The 17,645-nt window shown below is 35.1% G+C and overlaps 1 protein-coding gene across 4 annotated transcripts in view; it reads left to right on the top strand.

Annotated features, from left to right (window-relative positions):
* Window positions 1-17,645, top strand: part of ITGA4 (integrin subunit alpha 4) — a 108,028-nt gene that overhangs the window by 37,731 nt on the left and 52,652 nt on the right. For 2 of the 4 annotated variants that reach the window (XM_074215570.1, XM_074215569.1), the window contains 4 exons: window positions 3,579-3,690; window positions 13,044-13,138; window positions 16,039-16,129; window positions 17,283-17,328. In XM_074215570.1, the coding sequence (XP_074071671.1) occupies window positions 3,579-3,690; window positions 13,044-13,138; window positions 16,039-16,129; window positions 17,283-17,328 (344 nt within the window). Of the gene's footprint in view, window positions 1-3,578; window positions 3,691-13,043; window positions 13,139-15,995; window positions 16,130-17,282; window positions 17,329-17,645 lie in introns of those variants that run through there. The other 2 variants (XR_012474237.1, XM_074215571.1) reach the window with 2 other exon arrangements.

Below are 17,645 nucleotides of genomic sequence, written 5' to 3'. Positions count from 1 at the left end.
GGGCATCCCCTCAATTTCCAGTTCTTTGCCATCCCAAACAGAGCTGCTCTGAATATTTTTATATATGTGAGATTTTTATCCCTTTTCATGATCTCTTCAGGGTACAAACCCAGTAGTGGTATTGCTGGATCAAAGGGTATGCACATTTTCATTGCCCTTTGTGCATAATTCCAACCTGCTCTCCAGAAAGGTTGGGTCAGTCCACAGCTCCACTAACAGTGCATTAGTGTCCCAGATTTCCCACATTATATCCAACATTAAATATCATCTTTCCTGGTTATATGGTCCAATCTGAGAGGTATGAGATGGTACCTCAGAGATGCTTTAATTTGCATTTCTCTAATCAGTAATGATTTAGAGCAGTTTTTCATATGATTATAGATAACATTGATTTCCTCATCTGAAAATTGCCTTTTCATATCCTTTGACCATTTGTCAAATGGGGAATGCTTATTTGTTTTTATTATAATTTGACTGAGTTTTCTATGTATTTTAGAAAAGAGTCCTTTGTTGTAAATTAGTTGTAAAAATTGTCTCTCAATTTAAAATATTCCTTTTGATGTTGGTTACAAAGGGTTTTTTTAATTTTTTTTTAGTTTTTTGGCAAGGCAATGGGCTTAAGTGGCTTGCTGAAGGTCACAGAGCTAGGTAATTATTATGTGTCTGAGATCACATTTGAATTCAGGTTCCAGGGCCTGGACTCTATCCACTGCACCACCTAGCTGCCCCAGTTACAGAGGTTTTGTGCAAAAGCTTTTAATTTAATGGAATCAAAACTATCTAGTATATTTTTAATAATGTTCTCTGTCTCTTCTTTGGTCATAAATTGCTTCCCTTTCCATAGATCTGGCAGGTAAACTATTCCTTGTTCTCCTAATTTGCTTATAATGTTGTCTTTTAGATCTAAATTCTGCACCCATTTTTGACCTTATTTTTATATAGAATGTTAGTTGTGGTCTAATCCTAATTTCTGCTATACTATCATCCAGTTTTTCCATCAGTTTTATCATGTGTTCTTATCCCAGAATAATAATACATTACTATAGTAATACATGACTATAATCATTTCCTGCTGTCTCATTTACATCTAATCTATTCCAGTGATCCATCACTCTATTTCTTAGCCAGTTTTAAGAACTGAGTAAGGTAAGTTTCCAAACTCAACTAAGTGTGGGTGTTAATTTCTCTTTGAGCCAAATCTGGTCCGTTCTTCCCCTCTATTGCAATAGGTCCTTTGCCCTCTTCATGTGATGTAATTACCCTATATAATCTCCCCTTTCCTCCTGTCTCTTTACTGTTCCCTTTTTAATGAGATAGTATTTTTAAAATCATTCCATCAAAGTCATAGACATGTCATGGATGTCTGTTCCTTATATTACTTCTAATAGAGTACAGTTCTCAAGAGTTATGAGAATCTTCTTCCCAGGTCCTCAAAGATATAATTAGTTTAATCTTATTGGATAATAGTTGTTTTTTCTTTTCTCCCGTTTACTTTTTTCCTGTATCGCTTGAGTTTCTTGTTTGAAGACCAAATTTTCTTTTTAGCTCTAGTCTTTTCTTCAGGAAAAGTTGAAAATATTCTGTTTGTTAAATGTCCACTTTTCCTCAGAAGGTGAAGGCTCAGTTTTGCTGGATAGTGAATTCTTAGCTGTAATCCAAGCTTCCTTGCTCTCTAGAATATCATATTCAAGCAAAGGATTCCTTAATGCTGATGCAACCAGTTCCTGTGTAATCCTAACTGTGATTCCTTGACATTTTAATTGTTTCATTCTGTCTGCTTGTGGAATTTTCTCCTTGATCTGATACTTCTGGAGTTTGGCATAATATTCCTTGGTGTTTTCATTTGGGGATTCCTTTCATAAGAACATAGATGTAGTCTTTCAATGACTATTTTGCACTCTGGTTCTAGGATATCAGGGCAATTATCTTCACTAAATCCTTAAATATGGAGTCCAAGCTTTTTTTTTTTCTTGCTAAGTTTCAGAGACTCCTATAATTCTTAAATTGTCTTTTCTGGATCTCTTTTCCAGGTCAGTTGCTTATGAGGTAATTTACATTTTCTTCTATTGTTTCATTTTTTGATTTTATTTAACAGATTCCAATCTGATTTTTAGAGAAGGGTTTCCTTCCTTCCTTTACCTTTTGCACCACCTTTTCCCATTGTTCAATTCTATTTTTGAGGGAGTTTTTATATTTTTCCATTTGCATAATTGCGTTTTCAAAGGACTTGTTTCTTTCTGTAAGATGCTATTTTTTTTATTTTTTTTCATTTCTTTTCCCAATTTTTCCATTTGATGTTTAAACTCCTTTCTGTACTCTTCTAATAAGTTTTTTTGGGGACTGGAGACAAATTTATATCTTCCTCTGAGACCTGACTTCTAGAAGCCTTGCTCATTGGGTTTAGGAACTCCAGGAGGTTACTTAGTCTGCTGACTAATAAGGAATGCCAGAAGCTTTCTTTGGATTGTCTGTATTATTGGTGTCTATGGCCAACTCCCTAAACCTGTTCTTACACAATCTGGGTTGGGTCCTCAGGCTAGAAATTTAATCAACTTAATCAGCAATCAGCTGGGGAGATCTGCAGCCCACACCTGGGCCTTGGAGCAATGTAAAGGACCTGGGACTATTTATATTTATTGTGGAAAAAGTCAGCCCTAACATAGCAAGGGAATGGGGGGGAGGGGCAGGGCTCAGCTGGAAATACAGGGATTCCACCCCTGGAAACACAGGGGCTTGTGGCCTAGGTTTTTCAGACCAACCAAGTTGGTAAGATAGAAGCCTGGCCACCTCAACTGGCCAGCTCTCCCACCCACCAGGCACACAGCAAACACTTCTGCTGCTGCTGTTCACAGGTCAGTCCCAGTCTCAGGTCAGTGCCTCACCCTGCCACCCCTGCACTAAGTCTCTGCTCTCTGCACCCAGCTCACCCATGCTCCCCTGTGACAGACCTTGGTAGATGTTCTCTTCGATTCTTGTCTGGGTTCTTTGGATCCAAAATCTGTTAGAGCCTTAGTTCATGTTAGTTCTGAGGGAAAGCCAGGAGAGCTTGAAACAGTCCTTGGCTTCCCTCTGCCATCTTGGTCAGAAGTCATAGTCATTAATCTTAGATATCTTTCCCATTTCTTCCCTCATTATAATTATTTCATTCTTTGCATTGTGAACATTTTTTTCATCCTACTAGGAACCCACTTCCCCAGACAATTTTAGGCTATAAGATTCTATTTATCCTTTTTTTTTTTACCTTTATCTTTCCTCTAGATCATGAATTCTGAAATGGCATAATCATTTCCTCCCAAATTCCCATTATTTCTACTTTGGTAACCAATTCTTTCTTATTGATTATGATCTTGTCCATAAGAGCAATTCTTCCAAAACACCCTAGTATGGTTTCCAGTATACATAGCAATTCTATAAACTACAAATTCCCACATACAAAATTTGTTCATTTTAAAATAGATAACAAATTTCAGTCTGCATTTCCCCCAAGTGTTTGGAACTTAAAAACTTCATATTAAAACAGTAATATCAGATTCTAACTCTAAATGATATGAGTCTGTAATGATTTTTTCCCTTTCTAGGAAGCAAAAATGAAAGAAATGGAAACTGAGCTGATTGGAAGTGATGCCTATGCTGCAAGATTTGGAGAATCCATAGTCAATCTAGGGGACATTGATAATGATGGTTTTGAAGGTAATGTCAAATTAAATATTTTGTGGTTGAATTCATCTTATACACTCATGTATGAAAGTGAGTAATATTGGGCTTCATTTTCTCCTAGAGGACTCAGAAAATACTCAGAACTGTATATCTATATTGTCAGTATATGTCTTGTTTTTCTAAGTATAGGAACTGGGAGTACTTTCATGAACTTAGTAGCCAGCATGGATGTGACCATGTGGGTATAGAAATAAAAATATAATGCTTACTAATGATTTTTAAACTGGTGGATATTTCCATGAAGATAAATGTAAATACTATTTAATCCACTCTTCTCTATAACCAATAGAAAATATAGTTTTATTTGACACATCTGATTAAGAACCTGTGCTAATACATATGTGTATATAGATATCTATGCATATATTTTTGATGTTTAGTATTTCAGTCATGTCAAACTATCCAAGACCACCGTTGGGGGTTTCTTGGCAAAGATACTGAAGTAATTTGCCATTTCCTTCTTCAGCTAATTTTACAGAGGAGGAAACTAAAGCAAGTACAGTTAAGTGACTTGTGCAGGGTGACATAACTGATGTCTGAACTTGAATTTGTACTCAGATTCCCCTGACTCCAAGCTGGGAACTCTATCCACTGTACCACCTACTCATATTAGATATTAAAATAAAGTTGTGAGGTAAGAATGTCCCAGATATCTGGCAAGATGCTTTATTAGGGACAAGTGTGCTGATTCCTGAGAAGAGTCTACCAGTTTTCCATTGGTGCAAAGAAACAAGAAGGGTTGATCAATGAATGCTGGAATGGAAAGAGTAGCGCAGTGCATTGCTCTAGTGGATATAGAGCAGAGTTGAGGTTTTCAGTAAACTTTGATGACCTTTTTTTGTATTAAACAATGGAAAACATTCTATATTCTGAGACATTTCTTCAAATATAAGCTAATGTGTATGAAAGGTATCTTGTTTGCCCAAATGTTTTATTCAGTATCTTAAATTTCAGTTGACTGATACTGTAAGAGTAAAAACTCCAGAATGACTTAGATCTTTTATATTTGTCTCTGTCTTGTTTCCTTCCTTATGTTTTCTGCTTTCTCATAATGGTGGTGGTAATTCAGTAGATTTCAAATTTCTTATTTTTGACAGGTGTGGAGGGGTTAAGTAGAAAAGAAGGCACTCTTTTCCTTTAATCTTTTTCCCATCATAATTCATGAGTTCTAGTCAGAATTGCTTTATGTTTGTTGTACTTCTTTTTATGGCTGCCTTCTATAGTAGAATTGTTACAAAACCAATTACTTTGCTGTAAAAGGGAAGTGAGAAAATCAACTGTATTTACTGTGTCCAAATGATTTAATTCTAATGACTAGCATAATACAAAAGAGAGTCGTGCTTAGAAAAGTGAAATTAGACCTTTTTTTCCTGAAGATATTGGCTAGTATCCAGTGTGTGAAAACCTCATAATGAATTAGAGAAGGGTAGACACTGTATGTCATATAGTAGGCTTTGTTAGCTAATACTACATAAATATGAGTATGTGTTGTTAGATTCCTAGTTTTTTTTATTTTTAAAATAATATTTGTTGAGACAGTACCCTCTGTCTTCACTTAGATATTTTAAGTTTGGTCTTAAATGTAAACATTCATGGTTTGACTCATTTTTGTCTTTTTAATTGACATTTGAGAAATTTCAAATCATATTCATTTTGGGTTATTTTTCAAAAATATTGTGGATTCACTTTGTCAAGAATTACTTCTTAAGCACTCACTTTGTGGAAGTTACTGCACTAAACAGTGGAGGCAGGTAAAAGCATATGATCCATGCTTAGGGTGTTCACATTTTAGAAGGGAAGGCAACATGCTAACAACTCTGTCTATAGAAGCCATATCCAAAACAGAAGGGGAACTGGAAAGTGTTCCTTGCACATGATGAGATTTGAAATTGAAGGAAGTCATATAAACCAGAAAAATTAAGTTAATAGGGTTTCATTATTATGCTTTATATTTTTCTTTGAATATTTAGTGAATGCCTCTTTTATATATGGTTGACTGACCTAGATGACAAAGGTTGATTCTCAAATACACCCACACACACACACACACACACACACACACACACACACACACAAGCTAATGGAGAGAGACAAACAGAAAATTTAAATAAAAAAGCTTTCAGTTATTGATCTATAACTTTAATGTATGTAATACCCAAATAAGTTCAATACAAAAGATATTTTAAATGTTTTTTACATGAGAAGCATTGGGCTAATTATTGAAGATACAATGTCAAAGATTAAACAAGTTGTTTTCCAGGAGCTAATGTTTTCCTGTGGATATATAGAATGCACACAGAAAGTTAAATACAATATAGCTGCTGGTATAGAAGAAAAAGTGCTGGGAATTGGAAAAACCTGAATTCAAATTGATCTCAAACAGTTATTAGCTGTGTGACCCTGAGTAAGTCATTTAATTCTCTTTGTATAAATTTCCTCATCTATCAAAAGAAGGAAATCTAACTCTAAGAACAATAGAAAGATGATACCATCAGCTTTCTGATATTATTGAGAATATATAGCTCTTTGTAGGAAATGGTAGATAAAAGGAAGGTATGATAGATGATATTTTGAGAGTATGACCAAATCAACTTTATGTTTGTTTGTTTTTTTTAATGATGGAGATCTGAATACATTTTAGGTAAGGTAGCAAAAGAGCTAATATAAAAGAGAATGTTGAAGATTTGTGTGTGTGTGTGTGTGTGTGTGTGTGAGAGAGAGAGAGAGACAGACAGACAGACAGACAGACAGACAGAGAAAGAATGATCTTAAAAGAGAAAGAAGTGTGTGGGATGTAAAAAAGGGTCAACTCTTCCTCAGAAACTAGAACAAAGGAGCAGAGAATGCTCAAAAATGTAAAGGGAACTGCTGACCTTGATTTTCTCAGTAATGTGGTGAAGTGAAATTATTATTTTTTTATTTTTTATATTTTATTTATTTTTAGTTATACAATTTTTCCCTAATCTTACTTCCCTCCCCCTACCCCTACAGAAGGCAATTTGTCAGTCTTTACATTGTTTCCATGGTATACATTGAGCCAAATTGAATATGATGACAGAGAAATCATATCCTTAAGGAAGAAACATAAAGTATAAGTGATAGCAGGATCAGACAATAAGATAGTTGTTTTTTCGAAATTTAAGGTACTAATCCTTGGTCTTTGTTCAAACTCCACAGTTGTTTCTCTGAACACATCTAGTATTCTCCATTGCAGATAGCCCCAAATTGTCCGTGATTATTGTACTATAATGGAATGAGTGAGTTCATCAAGGTTGATCATCACCCCATGTTGCTGTTAGGTTGTACAGTGTTTTTCTGCTTCTGCTCATCTCACTCAGCATCAGTTCATGCAAATCCCTCCAGGCTTCCCTGAAATCCCGTCCCTCCTGGTTTCTAATAGAATAGTGTTCCATGACATACATATACCACAGTTTGCTAAGCCATTTCCCAATTGAAGGACATTTATTTAATTTCCAATTCTTTTCCACAACAAATAAGGGTGCTATGAATATTTTTGTACAAGTGATGTTTGTACCCTTTTTCATCATCTCTTGAGGGTATAGACCCAGTAGTGGTATTGCTGGATCAAAGGTTATGCACATTTTTGTTGCCCTTTGCGTGTAGTTCCAAATTTCTCTCCAGAAAGGTTGAATAAGTACACAGCCCCACCAACAATGTAATAGTGTCCCAGATTTCCCATAACCCTTCCAACAATGATCGTTATCCTTTCTGGTCATATTGGCCAGTCTGAGAGGTGTGAGGTGGTACCTCAGAGAAGCTTTAATTTTCATTTCTCTAAAAAGTAATGGTTTAGAACAATTTTTCTTATGACTATGAATTGCTTTGATCTCCTCATCTGTAAATCATCTTTGAATATCCTTTGACCATTTGTCAATGGAGGAATGGCTTTTTAAAAAAATATGACTCAGTTCTCTGTATATTTTAGAAATGAGTCCTTTGTCAGAAACAGTTGTAAAGATGGTTTCCCAGTATATTACACTTCTTTTGATCTTGGTTACAGTGGTTTTGTCTGTGCAAATCTTTTTAATTTAATGTAATAGAAATCATCTAGTTTGCTTTTATAGTGATGTTCTCCATCTCTTCCTTAGTCATAAACTGCTTCCCTTTCCATAGATCTGACAGGTAAAGTAGTCCTTGATCTTCTAGTTTGCTTATAGTATTGTTTTTTATGTCTAGATCCTGTATCCATTTGGATCTTATCTTGGTATAGGGTGTGAGGTATTGGTCTAATCTAAGTTTCTTCCATACTAACTTCCAATTTTCCCAGCAGTTTTTATCAAAGAGAAAGTTTTTATCCCAATAGCTGGACTCTTTGGGTTTACCAAACAGCAGATTACTATAATTGTTTCCTGTTATTGCACCTAGTCTATTCCACTAGTCCACCACTCTATTTCTTAGCCAATACCAGACCATTTGATGACTGATGCTTTATATAATTTTAGATCTGGTAGGGCTAAGCCCCCTTCTTTTGAACTTTTTTTTATTAAATCCCTGGAAATTCTCAACTATTTCTTCATATGAATTTACTTGCAACTTTTTTCTAACTCATTAAAATAATTTTTGGAATTTTGATTTGTAGGGCACTAAATAGGTAGTTTAGTTTTGGTAGAATTGTCATTTTTAATTTTTTAAATTTTTTTAAATTTTTTTTAGAATTGTCATTTTTATTACATTAGCTCTACCTATCCATGAGTAGTTAATGTTTGCCAAGTTATTTAAATCTGATTTAATTTGTGTGAGAAGTGTTTCATAATTGTTTTCAAAAAATTTCTGAATCTGCCTTGGCAAATAGACTCCCAGGCATTTTATATTGTCTGAGGTTACTTTCAATGGGATTTCTCTTTCTAGCTCTTCCTGCTGTATCTTGCTAGTCATATATAGAAAAGTTGAGCATTTATGAGGGTCTATTCTATATTCTGCAACTTTGCTAAAGTTACTAATTATTTTCACTAGTTTTTTGGATGATTTCTTGCGATTTTCTAGGTACACCATCATGTCATCTGCAAAGAGTGAGAGTTTTGATTCTTCCTTCCCAATTCTAATTCCTTCAATTTCTTTTTCATCCTCTGATTGTGAGGTGAAATCATTAACCAAGACTTAGGGTTAGAGAATGATAGCAGATTGAAGAAATGAAGAAACGTTTGTTAACAGTCATTGTGAAGAGCATAATAGTCAATCAGAGAAGAATAAAAGATTTGTCCAGTGAGTGAGGACACCACTCTTAAAGATTTGGTGGTGGGTGGTGTATTTCAAGAGTTGTCATTTTGTAGATGTAAACTCCCTTTACAATCATAGAAGTACAATTCATTCATTTCAGAGAATTCTTGTAGGTGTAGTAGAGGATAATAGACTTTTATACTATTAGATGACATAGATAAATATAAATTATATATATATTTATATTCATGGACTCTGTATCCATTTCTCTCTCTACTTGTATCTCTATCTCTTTTTATATCTATATCATCTATAGCTATATCTTCTTTCTCCATCTCATCTATATCTATGTCTATATTTATATCCTTTACCTACTATGCCACATTGCTTCCCATTTGAGGTTAGATTAGATATCATTGGACACATTGCATGCATATGGCCTTCCAGATCTAATGGGTTTCATTAAAATAGGAGGCACAGAAGGCAGATGGCAGGAAGAATGCATCATTAGTTCTTTGCTGGACATGAATGGTGATAGAGCAAAGGCAAGGGATTCCATAATGAAGTATAACATAGTTCAACTTTTCAAATATAGTATAAAGACTATGAAGAGAAGAAAAAGAGGCCAAAGCAAGGATGATTTGGAGAAGTGAGAACATCCTGGTGTTAGAATCTACAGGGTCTCTAAGCCCTTTTTGTACTAGTCTTATGTTCTTCATTGATTCTGAATCCCTAGCTATGTAAGATAGTGATGTTTGATCAGGTTTCAGGGGCTATACTGTAGACTTATTCCAAGGTGAGAGAGCATAATGCACACTGAGAAGATACAGCTACAAAAATCAGAGGTTAACATCTTGGTGTCTGGACAGCCTGAGGACCTAGAAATTCTTTCAAGTGCCACTGGCTCCCAGTTTTACTGTCTAGCAATCTACAAACAATTCCTTATTATCCTGAGGGTGCTGATTTTCTTAGATTTCATAAGCAAATGTGAAGCATTTATCAGTAAAATATCTAATACTTTATCCTAGAATTCCTAAAAAGTTAGATTTTGTTGATGTATAGCATGTCAGAACTAAAAAGTAAATGATGCCTTCAACAGGAAAGGGCTAATTTGGAAAGTTGTTGATTAGAGGCTTATTTATTATTCTTCTCTGAAGGCTCATCATTTATTTATTTTAAATAAGATGTTTTGTCTTAATTGACGTCATTAGTGCCCATGAATAAATAAAACTATGCTTGAATTTCCATACACATAGCATTTCACAGCAGGGATCCAGGCTAAGTCAGCATTTAAATTGATTTACATCAGTATTCAAGCCATAGGCTTCTTATTTAAGCAAATGATTATCCTTCATACTTTAATATTTCAAGGTGTGGTTCTTCTCTGTACCTCCAGGTTCTTCTCTGTATCTACCCTAACTCCTTTGTAAATTAATAGTAAGTTTTGAGAGCTAAAATGTTAAACCGGTCAATCTAGTGATGAGCTTGGACATGTAGTCCATCACTAGGGACTCAAAGTATTTCCAGTATGGTAAAAACCTATAAGAGTTTGTAATCTAATGTCATAGATTTCAAGAACCCAAGGTTACTCCTATACCATAATGGGATTTTAAACAGGAATTTAATGGAGATAATCTTTGTAATTAAAATATAAACAGAGCCATTAGTTGGTGCAATTATTAATTGTCCTCTATGGAAGATATAAGGAGTATGTTGACTCTTATTTTATACATATATGTTTATATTTATTATTATTATTATTTATTTATAGCTTTTTGGGTATAACCTTTCCTCTCCTGCTTGGACTCAAGAAAAACCACCTAAAGTGTGAAATACTCTGTGGATCAGCATCTTTTCAAAAGCATACCTCTTGGGGTGGCTAGGTGGTGTAGTGGATAAAGCACCGGCCTTGGAGTCAGGAGTACCTGGGTTCAAATCCAGTCTCAGACACTTAATAATTACCTAGTTGTGTGACCTTGGGCAAGCCACTTAACCCTGTTTTCCTCTCAAAAACCTAAAAAAAAAAGCATACCTCTTGAGCCTCCCCATTTCCCTTCCCACTTATGTGTTTACTTTTATTAGTCAGTCAGAAGATATTAATTTGAAGTAAAAGACATTTAGTTAAACAGTATAACATGTAAAATGGCAACAAAAAGTCCCCCATGAAAACATAGGGAATACTCTCACAGGTTGTTAAGTTACACAAGGTAGAGGCCATATAAAGAGAATGTGTAGGGGGCAGCTAGGAGGAACAGTGGATAGAACATCAGTCCTGAAGTCAGGAGGGCCTGAGTTTAAATTTAGCCTCAGACACTTAATAATTATCCAGTTGTGTGACCCTGGGCAAGCCACTCAACCCTACTGCCTTGCAAAAAGATACCAAAAAATATGTATGAATGTAGAAAATACAGTAATGGTGCATACTAGGACAGATTTGTGATTGAGGCAATCGCATAGTCAAGGCAACTGATTTCTAGTGCAGGGCTGCTACTGCCAAGGTCCTCTGGTGCAGTATGTAGCAACCTTCTAATTGGCATCTTTGTCAACATGGCTTTGTTCTTCATGGGATACATCTTCTCTGCTAGGTATATCATCTTTGCAGGACATACTGTCTCTACTGTTCATATTGTTTCAGAGCACTGTTCTTTTCTGCCAAATATTGTGATAACTAAGCTTTTCTCTGCTGTGATCCACCGAGTTTCAGCTTTTCAGGTATATCTTTTCTTGGCTCCCATTTTTAAAGTATAGTAAAAGTCACTCCCTAGCAAGAATATACTTATTCTTTTCTAGTTTATATTTGAGACTTTCAGCCACCACATTAAGGGGAACCAGCACAAGTCAGCCACCCAAGTTAAAATTGTCTGGATTTTTTTTTTGGAGTGTTTATGTTTGTTGCTGATTCGAAATACAATCACAGACAACTTTCCACCATGGTCGAAATGAATTGTAAATCTGTTAAATCTCTAATGGGAATCTTGTGTTCCGAATTAGGTGATGATTCCCCCCCCCTCCAAAAACAGACTCCCAGGAAGTTTGTAGATGCTAAGGCTAAGAATTATTATTTTTTTTTTTGCAAGGCAGTGGGGTTAAGTGGCTTGCCCAAGACCACACAGATAGGTAATTATTAAGTGTCTGAGGCTGGATTTGAACTCAGGTACTCCTGACTCCAGGGCTGGTGCTTTATGCATTGCACCCCTAAGGCTAAGAATTCTACTGTAATTCCAATATATTTACTATTTAGTATACAAAGAAATTGTATACTTCACAATAGTAGCTATGTGAAGAAGTCATTGTCCTCTTATCTTTCTAGATCATGTTTCAGCTACCTCTATAATAAGGAAATCCTTGATTTTGCTTTATATTCTAGTACAAAAATCTTATTCTCTTCCTACTTTTATAAATTATTTTTAATTTTTTTATATTTTATTGGACTGTTGATTTCTTTTATCCTTATGTGTCTTCCTGCTAGTAAGAGGAGATCACCAATCTATAGCTTATCCTTCTTATCTTCTTCCTTCTCTAATTCTCAAGTGGCTCACTATCATTATTGATAAAGATAAACATAAGCTCATTACCATCATTTTGGTGACTTGATAAATACATTTTTGAGTTATGATAACCCATTTGGATATCTATATGACAAAAATTTTGTCTCCTATTATTTATATTTTTTTAACTACCTAAAGTGATTCAAGAAATGAATTCTTTTAGGACAGGTTTTGTAGATTTTAAATCTTTTTTTTTCCTTAGGAAAAGCAGTATAACAATGGATAGAATTAGACTTGGGGACAAGAAGTTGAGTTTCAAATCTCTCCTGAGGTATTTATTAGTTATATGATTGGGCAAATCAGCCTCTCTGAACCTCAGTTTTCTCATCTATAAAATGTGGATAAAAATGACATCTAGCTTACAAGAAGTTTGCTAAGATCAAATGAGGTAACATGTGAAAAGCACTTTGTAAACCTTAACAGACTTTGTGAATGGGAGTTATTATTAAACTTGCTGTGTTTATTCTTTTCACTTGAACTAAAATGTCATGAAAGTTAGTCATCAAAATTAGCATGATTAAAGAATATAATTTCATAATACATGGTTACTTTTGCTCTTATTTTTCTGAATAATATGTATTTTTCTTACTGCTTTTCTAGACGTTGCCATTGGGGCTCCTCAAGAAGATGATTTACGTGGAGCTATTTATATTTACAATGGCAGAATAGATGGGATATCACCATCCTTTTCACAGGTAAGTATTCTTTTTTTTTCCCAAAGCAGTGAAAACTTTCTTTGAATGACTGATATTAATGGACTTGGGAGGAGGAAAATATGGTAGGGGTATGGGTGTGGGTATGAAGAGAGATGGGGGGCAGGGAAAGAAGGAGAAAAGGAAAGAGGGGAAAAGGAGTTGGAGAGGGTAGGGAAAGGAGATGAGTGAAAAAGAAGGAAGGGGAAGGAGAAGGGGAGGGGGAAGAGAAGAGGAGAGGAAGGAGAAAGAGAAGAGAATGGAAAGGAAGAATGAAGAGGGGGAAGGAGGAGAAAAACAGAAAAGAAGGAAAAAGAGAAAGGAGAGGAGAGATAGAAGAAAGAGAAGAGGAAAAAAGAGAAAGATGGGAGAAAAGAGAAAAATATGAAAGAGATGGAGGGGGAGAGAGAGAGAGAGAGAGAGAGAGAGAGAGAGAGAGAGAGAGAGAGAGAGAGAGATGGAAAGATGGTGGGGAGAGGGAGAGGGAGGGAGGGAGAGATTTGAGTCCTATCTCTGGATCCTGAGCAAAATCACTTTAACTTTCCAGGACTTATATGTAAATAAGAGAATTAATGGATAAGATAACTTTTAAGGTATCTATAACCTTAAACATTCTTGTCTTGTGCTGATTTATTTGGTTCTATCAATTTGCAAAATTTTTAACAAATGGACCACTATTTATTGCAATAAAGATAAAAATTCAACATTTGTTCAGTCAATGAATCGATCAACTAACATTAAGTGCCTACTGTGAGTCAAGCAATTTGCTATTATGGGTTCTGGAGATTTTTTTCTTTTTTTCGCAAGGCAGTGGGGTTAAGTGCCTTGCCTAGTGTCACACAGCTAGGTAATTATTAAGTGTCTGAGGCCGGATTTGAACTCAGGTCCTCCTGTCTTCAGGACTGGTGCTCTATCCATTGTCACATCTAACTGCCCTCTGGGGATTTTTTAAAAAATTGAAACCATCCCCGCAGTTAAAGAGTCTATATTTTCTTGGATTTTGACTCACTTATATCATCATAATTTTAAAAATGGACCCCTTCACTTTGATTGTGATTTCTCTTAAGGTTTAATTAATTGTGGGTCCTCATAGAAAAAAAGCAAGACAGATAGGTGATACAGTTCTTAGAGTGCCAACCCCAGATATAGGAGGACCTGAGTTCAAATTGGCCTCAAATACTTACTAGTTTTATAACACTAGGCAAGTCATTTAAACCATCTGCCTCAGTTTCCTCATCTGCAAAAATGAATTGGAAAAGGAAATGGCAAACCACTCCAGTATCTTTGCCAGGAAAACTTGAATGGAATCACAGAGAATTGGACATGATTAATTGACTAAACAACAACAATAAATAAAGCAGGTCTCTGTGTAGATTGCATTAAGAGAAAATATTTATAATGCATTTTGTATTTTGTTTGACAACTAAGGAGTAAGGCAATTTAATATTTGGAATAGTGGGTAGACAACTGGCTTTGCTAGGTTCAGTTTCAGATCAGAATACACAAATTCTGTGTGAGCTTGGGGAAGTCACTCAGGAAATTCTCTGAGACTATAAGATATGGGTGAGCTGCTGCTGATCTATGATAATAGAGAATTTCCTCACCAGCAGTTCCATTTGTTAATAAAGGTCAAGTTTGATTCAAAAAACATACCTTACAAAATCAAATTAATCAGAGAAATATTCATTTATAGACATTCACATATGATTTATATATACATTAATAAATGGTTAGTAGCCAAGTGACTGACCAAATATGTAGTAATTTTCAATAAGGTTTCAAAAAACTTCATTTTTATCACTATTTTGAAATTGCCTTTTAAGAAGCAATGAGGTCATGAGAAAAAGTCAGACTTTGGAAAAAGATGGCTCCCTCTAATTTGAAGATGAAAGACTTATTTCAAGGATACTGTTATAAAAGTGGCATTTGAGTCTACAGAGAATTTTTTGATGTGTAGAATATTCAAATGGGGCCTTCAATTAAAGTGAATTACTTCTATGAATTTTGTTGTTCAGTCACATCAGTTGTGCCCAACTTTTCATGATCTATTTGGGGTTTTCTTGGCAGAGATATTGTGTGATTTGCCATTTCATTCTCCAGCTCATTATACAGATGAGAAAAACTGAGGGAGACAGGGTCAAGTGACTTTCCCAGGGTCAACTAGTTCATACCTGAAGCCAGCTTTAAACTCAGCAAAATAAATCTTCCTGACTCCAGGCTCCCTGTGCACTATGGTCCCCACTAGCTGCCAATGTGTGTATCATATAACTCAATTAAGAGATCTCTTTTTATTCAAGTTGGTTAATAAGCCAGGAGCTTATAAATATTTAGAGATTGATATAAGATATAAGGATTATTTTCTAGAAATCATGGTGAGCATAGTTATTTTTTGTTAGAATTTATCAAAAGCAATCTAGCTAAATATGATGGTGTTTAGTCAGGCTTTAGGTAATAAAATAGTGATGATGATTGATGCTGCTGCTGCTGCTGATAATCATAATAATAATAATAATAAACAATAACATAGCATCTACTGTGTCCCAGGCACTGTGTTATCTCATTTGATTGAGACCCTTTCCATACTCTATTGCTGCCTTATTTTCAAGCTCTGTTCAGTAGTTGGAACTAATAAGGGACATGGAGGGAAAGGATGGGGGTGGAACTGCCAAAAGGACATTTTTTGAGAGTCCTATACTAGGAAACTCCCTCTTTTCACATTTTAGGAGGAAAGCAGTTTTTCATAATATTCATTCTTTGTCACAAGTTAAGACCAATTCCTAGATGTCATGTCACTAAAAGTACCACGAAAAGAGGACATTTCAAAGCCAGAATTAATTCTTTATTTCCTTTTGGAATTGAGGTTTTCTGAAACATCTTCCCATACAGTTCACCTGTTTTTACAGAGAATCCAAGGACTTCAGATCAGCCAGTCCTTAAGCATGTTTGGACAATCAATATCTGGAGGCATTGATGCAGATCATAATGGATATTCAGGTGAATGAAAATATTTGTTTGTATCAATGTAAATGAGACAGTTGGTAGAAGGTGTTTTGTCACAAAATGATGCAAGAACTCATCTAGAAAACCTTTAACCCATTCAAGATTGTAGCCATTTACAAAATTGATTGCATTCAGAAAATAGGTCAGGTGCTTTCCCTAAAACAACTGAGCATCCCTGAAAGAAGCTTAGCTTTGTCCTCAACTCGATCATCCTCCCTCTTTCAATGCCTCAGAGAATTGGTTTGAGAACAGGTGACCTGAATTTCACTCTGGTTTTCTCTCTTGTGCCTTTTCTGCTTTCAGGCAAGTCATTTAAATTTAAACCTTATTTTCCTTATCCAATAAATGAGGGAGTAGGACAAGACCATTTCTAAGGTCCTTCCAGTTCAAAATTCTAAGAGCCAATATGTTTGCCAAGAAAAGAATCAGACACACCAATGGGGCAGCTAAGTGGCACAGTGGATAGAGCACTGGCCCTGGAGTCAGGAGGACCTGAGTTCAAATCAGACCTCCGACACTTAATAATTACCTAGCTGTGTGGCCTTGGGCAAGGTACTTAACCCCATTGCCTTGCAAAAAAAAAAAAAAAGAATCAAATACACTTAAAACAATTCAATAACTATAGCAACAACTATGGCTGTGACCCTAGGAAAGTCATCTGACTTCTCTGGGTCTCAATTTCTTCAACTATTAAATAATAAGATTAGGCTAGATGATTTCTAAGGACTTTTCCAGCTTTAATTCTATCATATGTGGTCCTTTGGATAGAGGATTCTGAAAGAACTAAAAAGCAGATATTAAAAGTTATTATACCTTAATAAGAAGAGACTAGCAAAGAAGAGAAAATATAATGTTATGTGGAAGTTTCTATCTCCATGGTTGAATACCAATTCAATTTTAACAAACTTCTCTATATTACAGATACTTAGCATGATAAGCCTGTGGGCCATTGTAAATGATCTTATTTAAGAAAAAAGCATGATAAATGTATTTTGAGATGTTAGAATATCACATCTAATTAATTATTTGTTAGTGGTGTTTTGATATAATGAAAAGGTGACTATATTATATAGTATTTATGGATGAGAAGTAGTTCCTTTTGACTAATGGTGATCATCAATCTGTGTCTATTTTCTCCCCCTTCCAGATGTAGCAGTTGGTGCTTTTCTGTCTGATTCTGCTGTGGTGTTGAGGTGAGACTGATACATTTCAGTGCTTGAATAGAATTGAGCTTAATTGTAAATGATGAGAGATAGTTTTCAAAATCAGCAAGGTGATTGTGACCTCATAATGTTTTTTTATGGTATTCTGAACTTCAGTAATTAAAGATTTTTAATCTTTAAATTTTTTCACTAGAATTATGTGCTTAAATGTCTTCAAGTAGAATTAAAATATTTTAATGAATTTTAAGTGAACTATTAACATGTTCAGTACAGCTCATGAAGTAAGTTGTCTGTAGATGTATATGCAGATGTTGATTAAAATAAGTACTTGAAATTATGACTGCTAC

This window comes from Macrotis lagotis, chromosome 1 (genome assembly GCF_037893015.1).
Source record: "Macrotis lagotis isolate mMagLag1 chromosome 1, bilby.v1.9.chrom.fasta, whole genome shotgun sequence".
Taxonomy (NCBI): domain Eukaryota; kingdom Metazoa; phylum Chordata; class Mammalia; order Peramelemorphia; family Peramelidae; genus Macrotis; species Macrotis lagotis.
The sequence above is the reverse complement of the archived record's forward strand: the minus strand, read 5'-3'. Positions and strand labels throughout refer to the sequence as shown.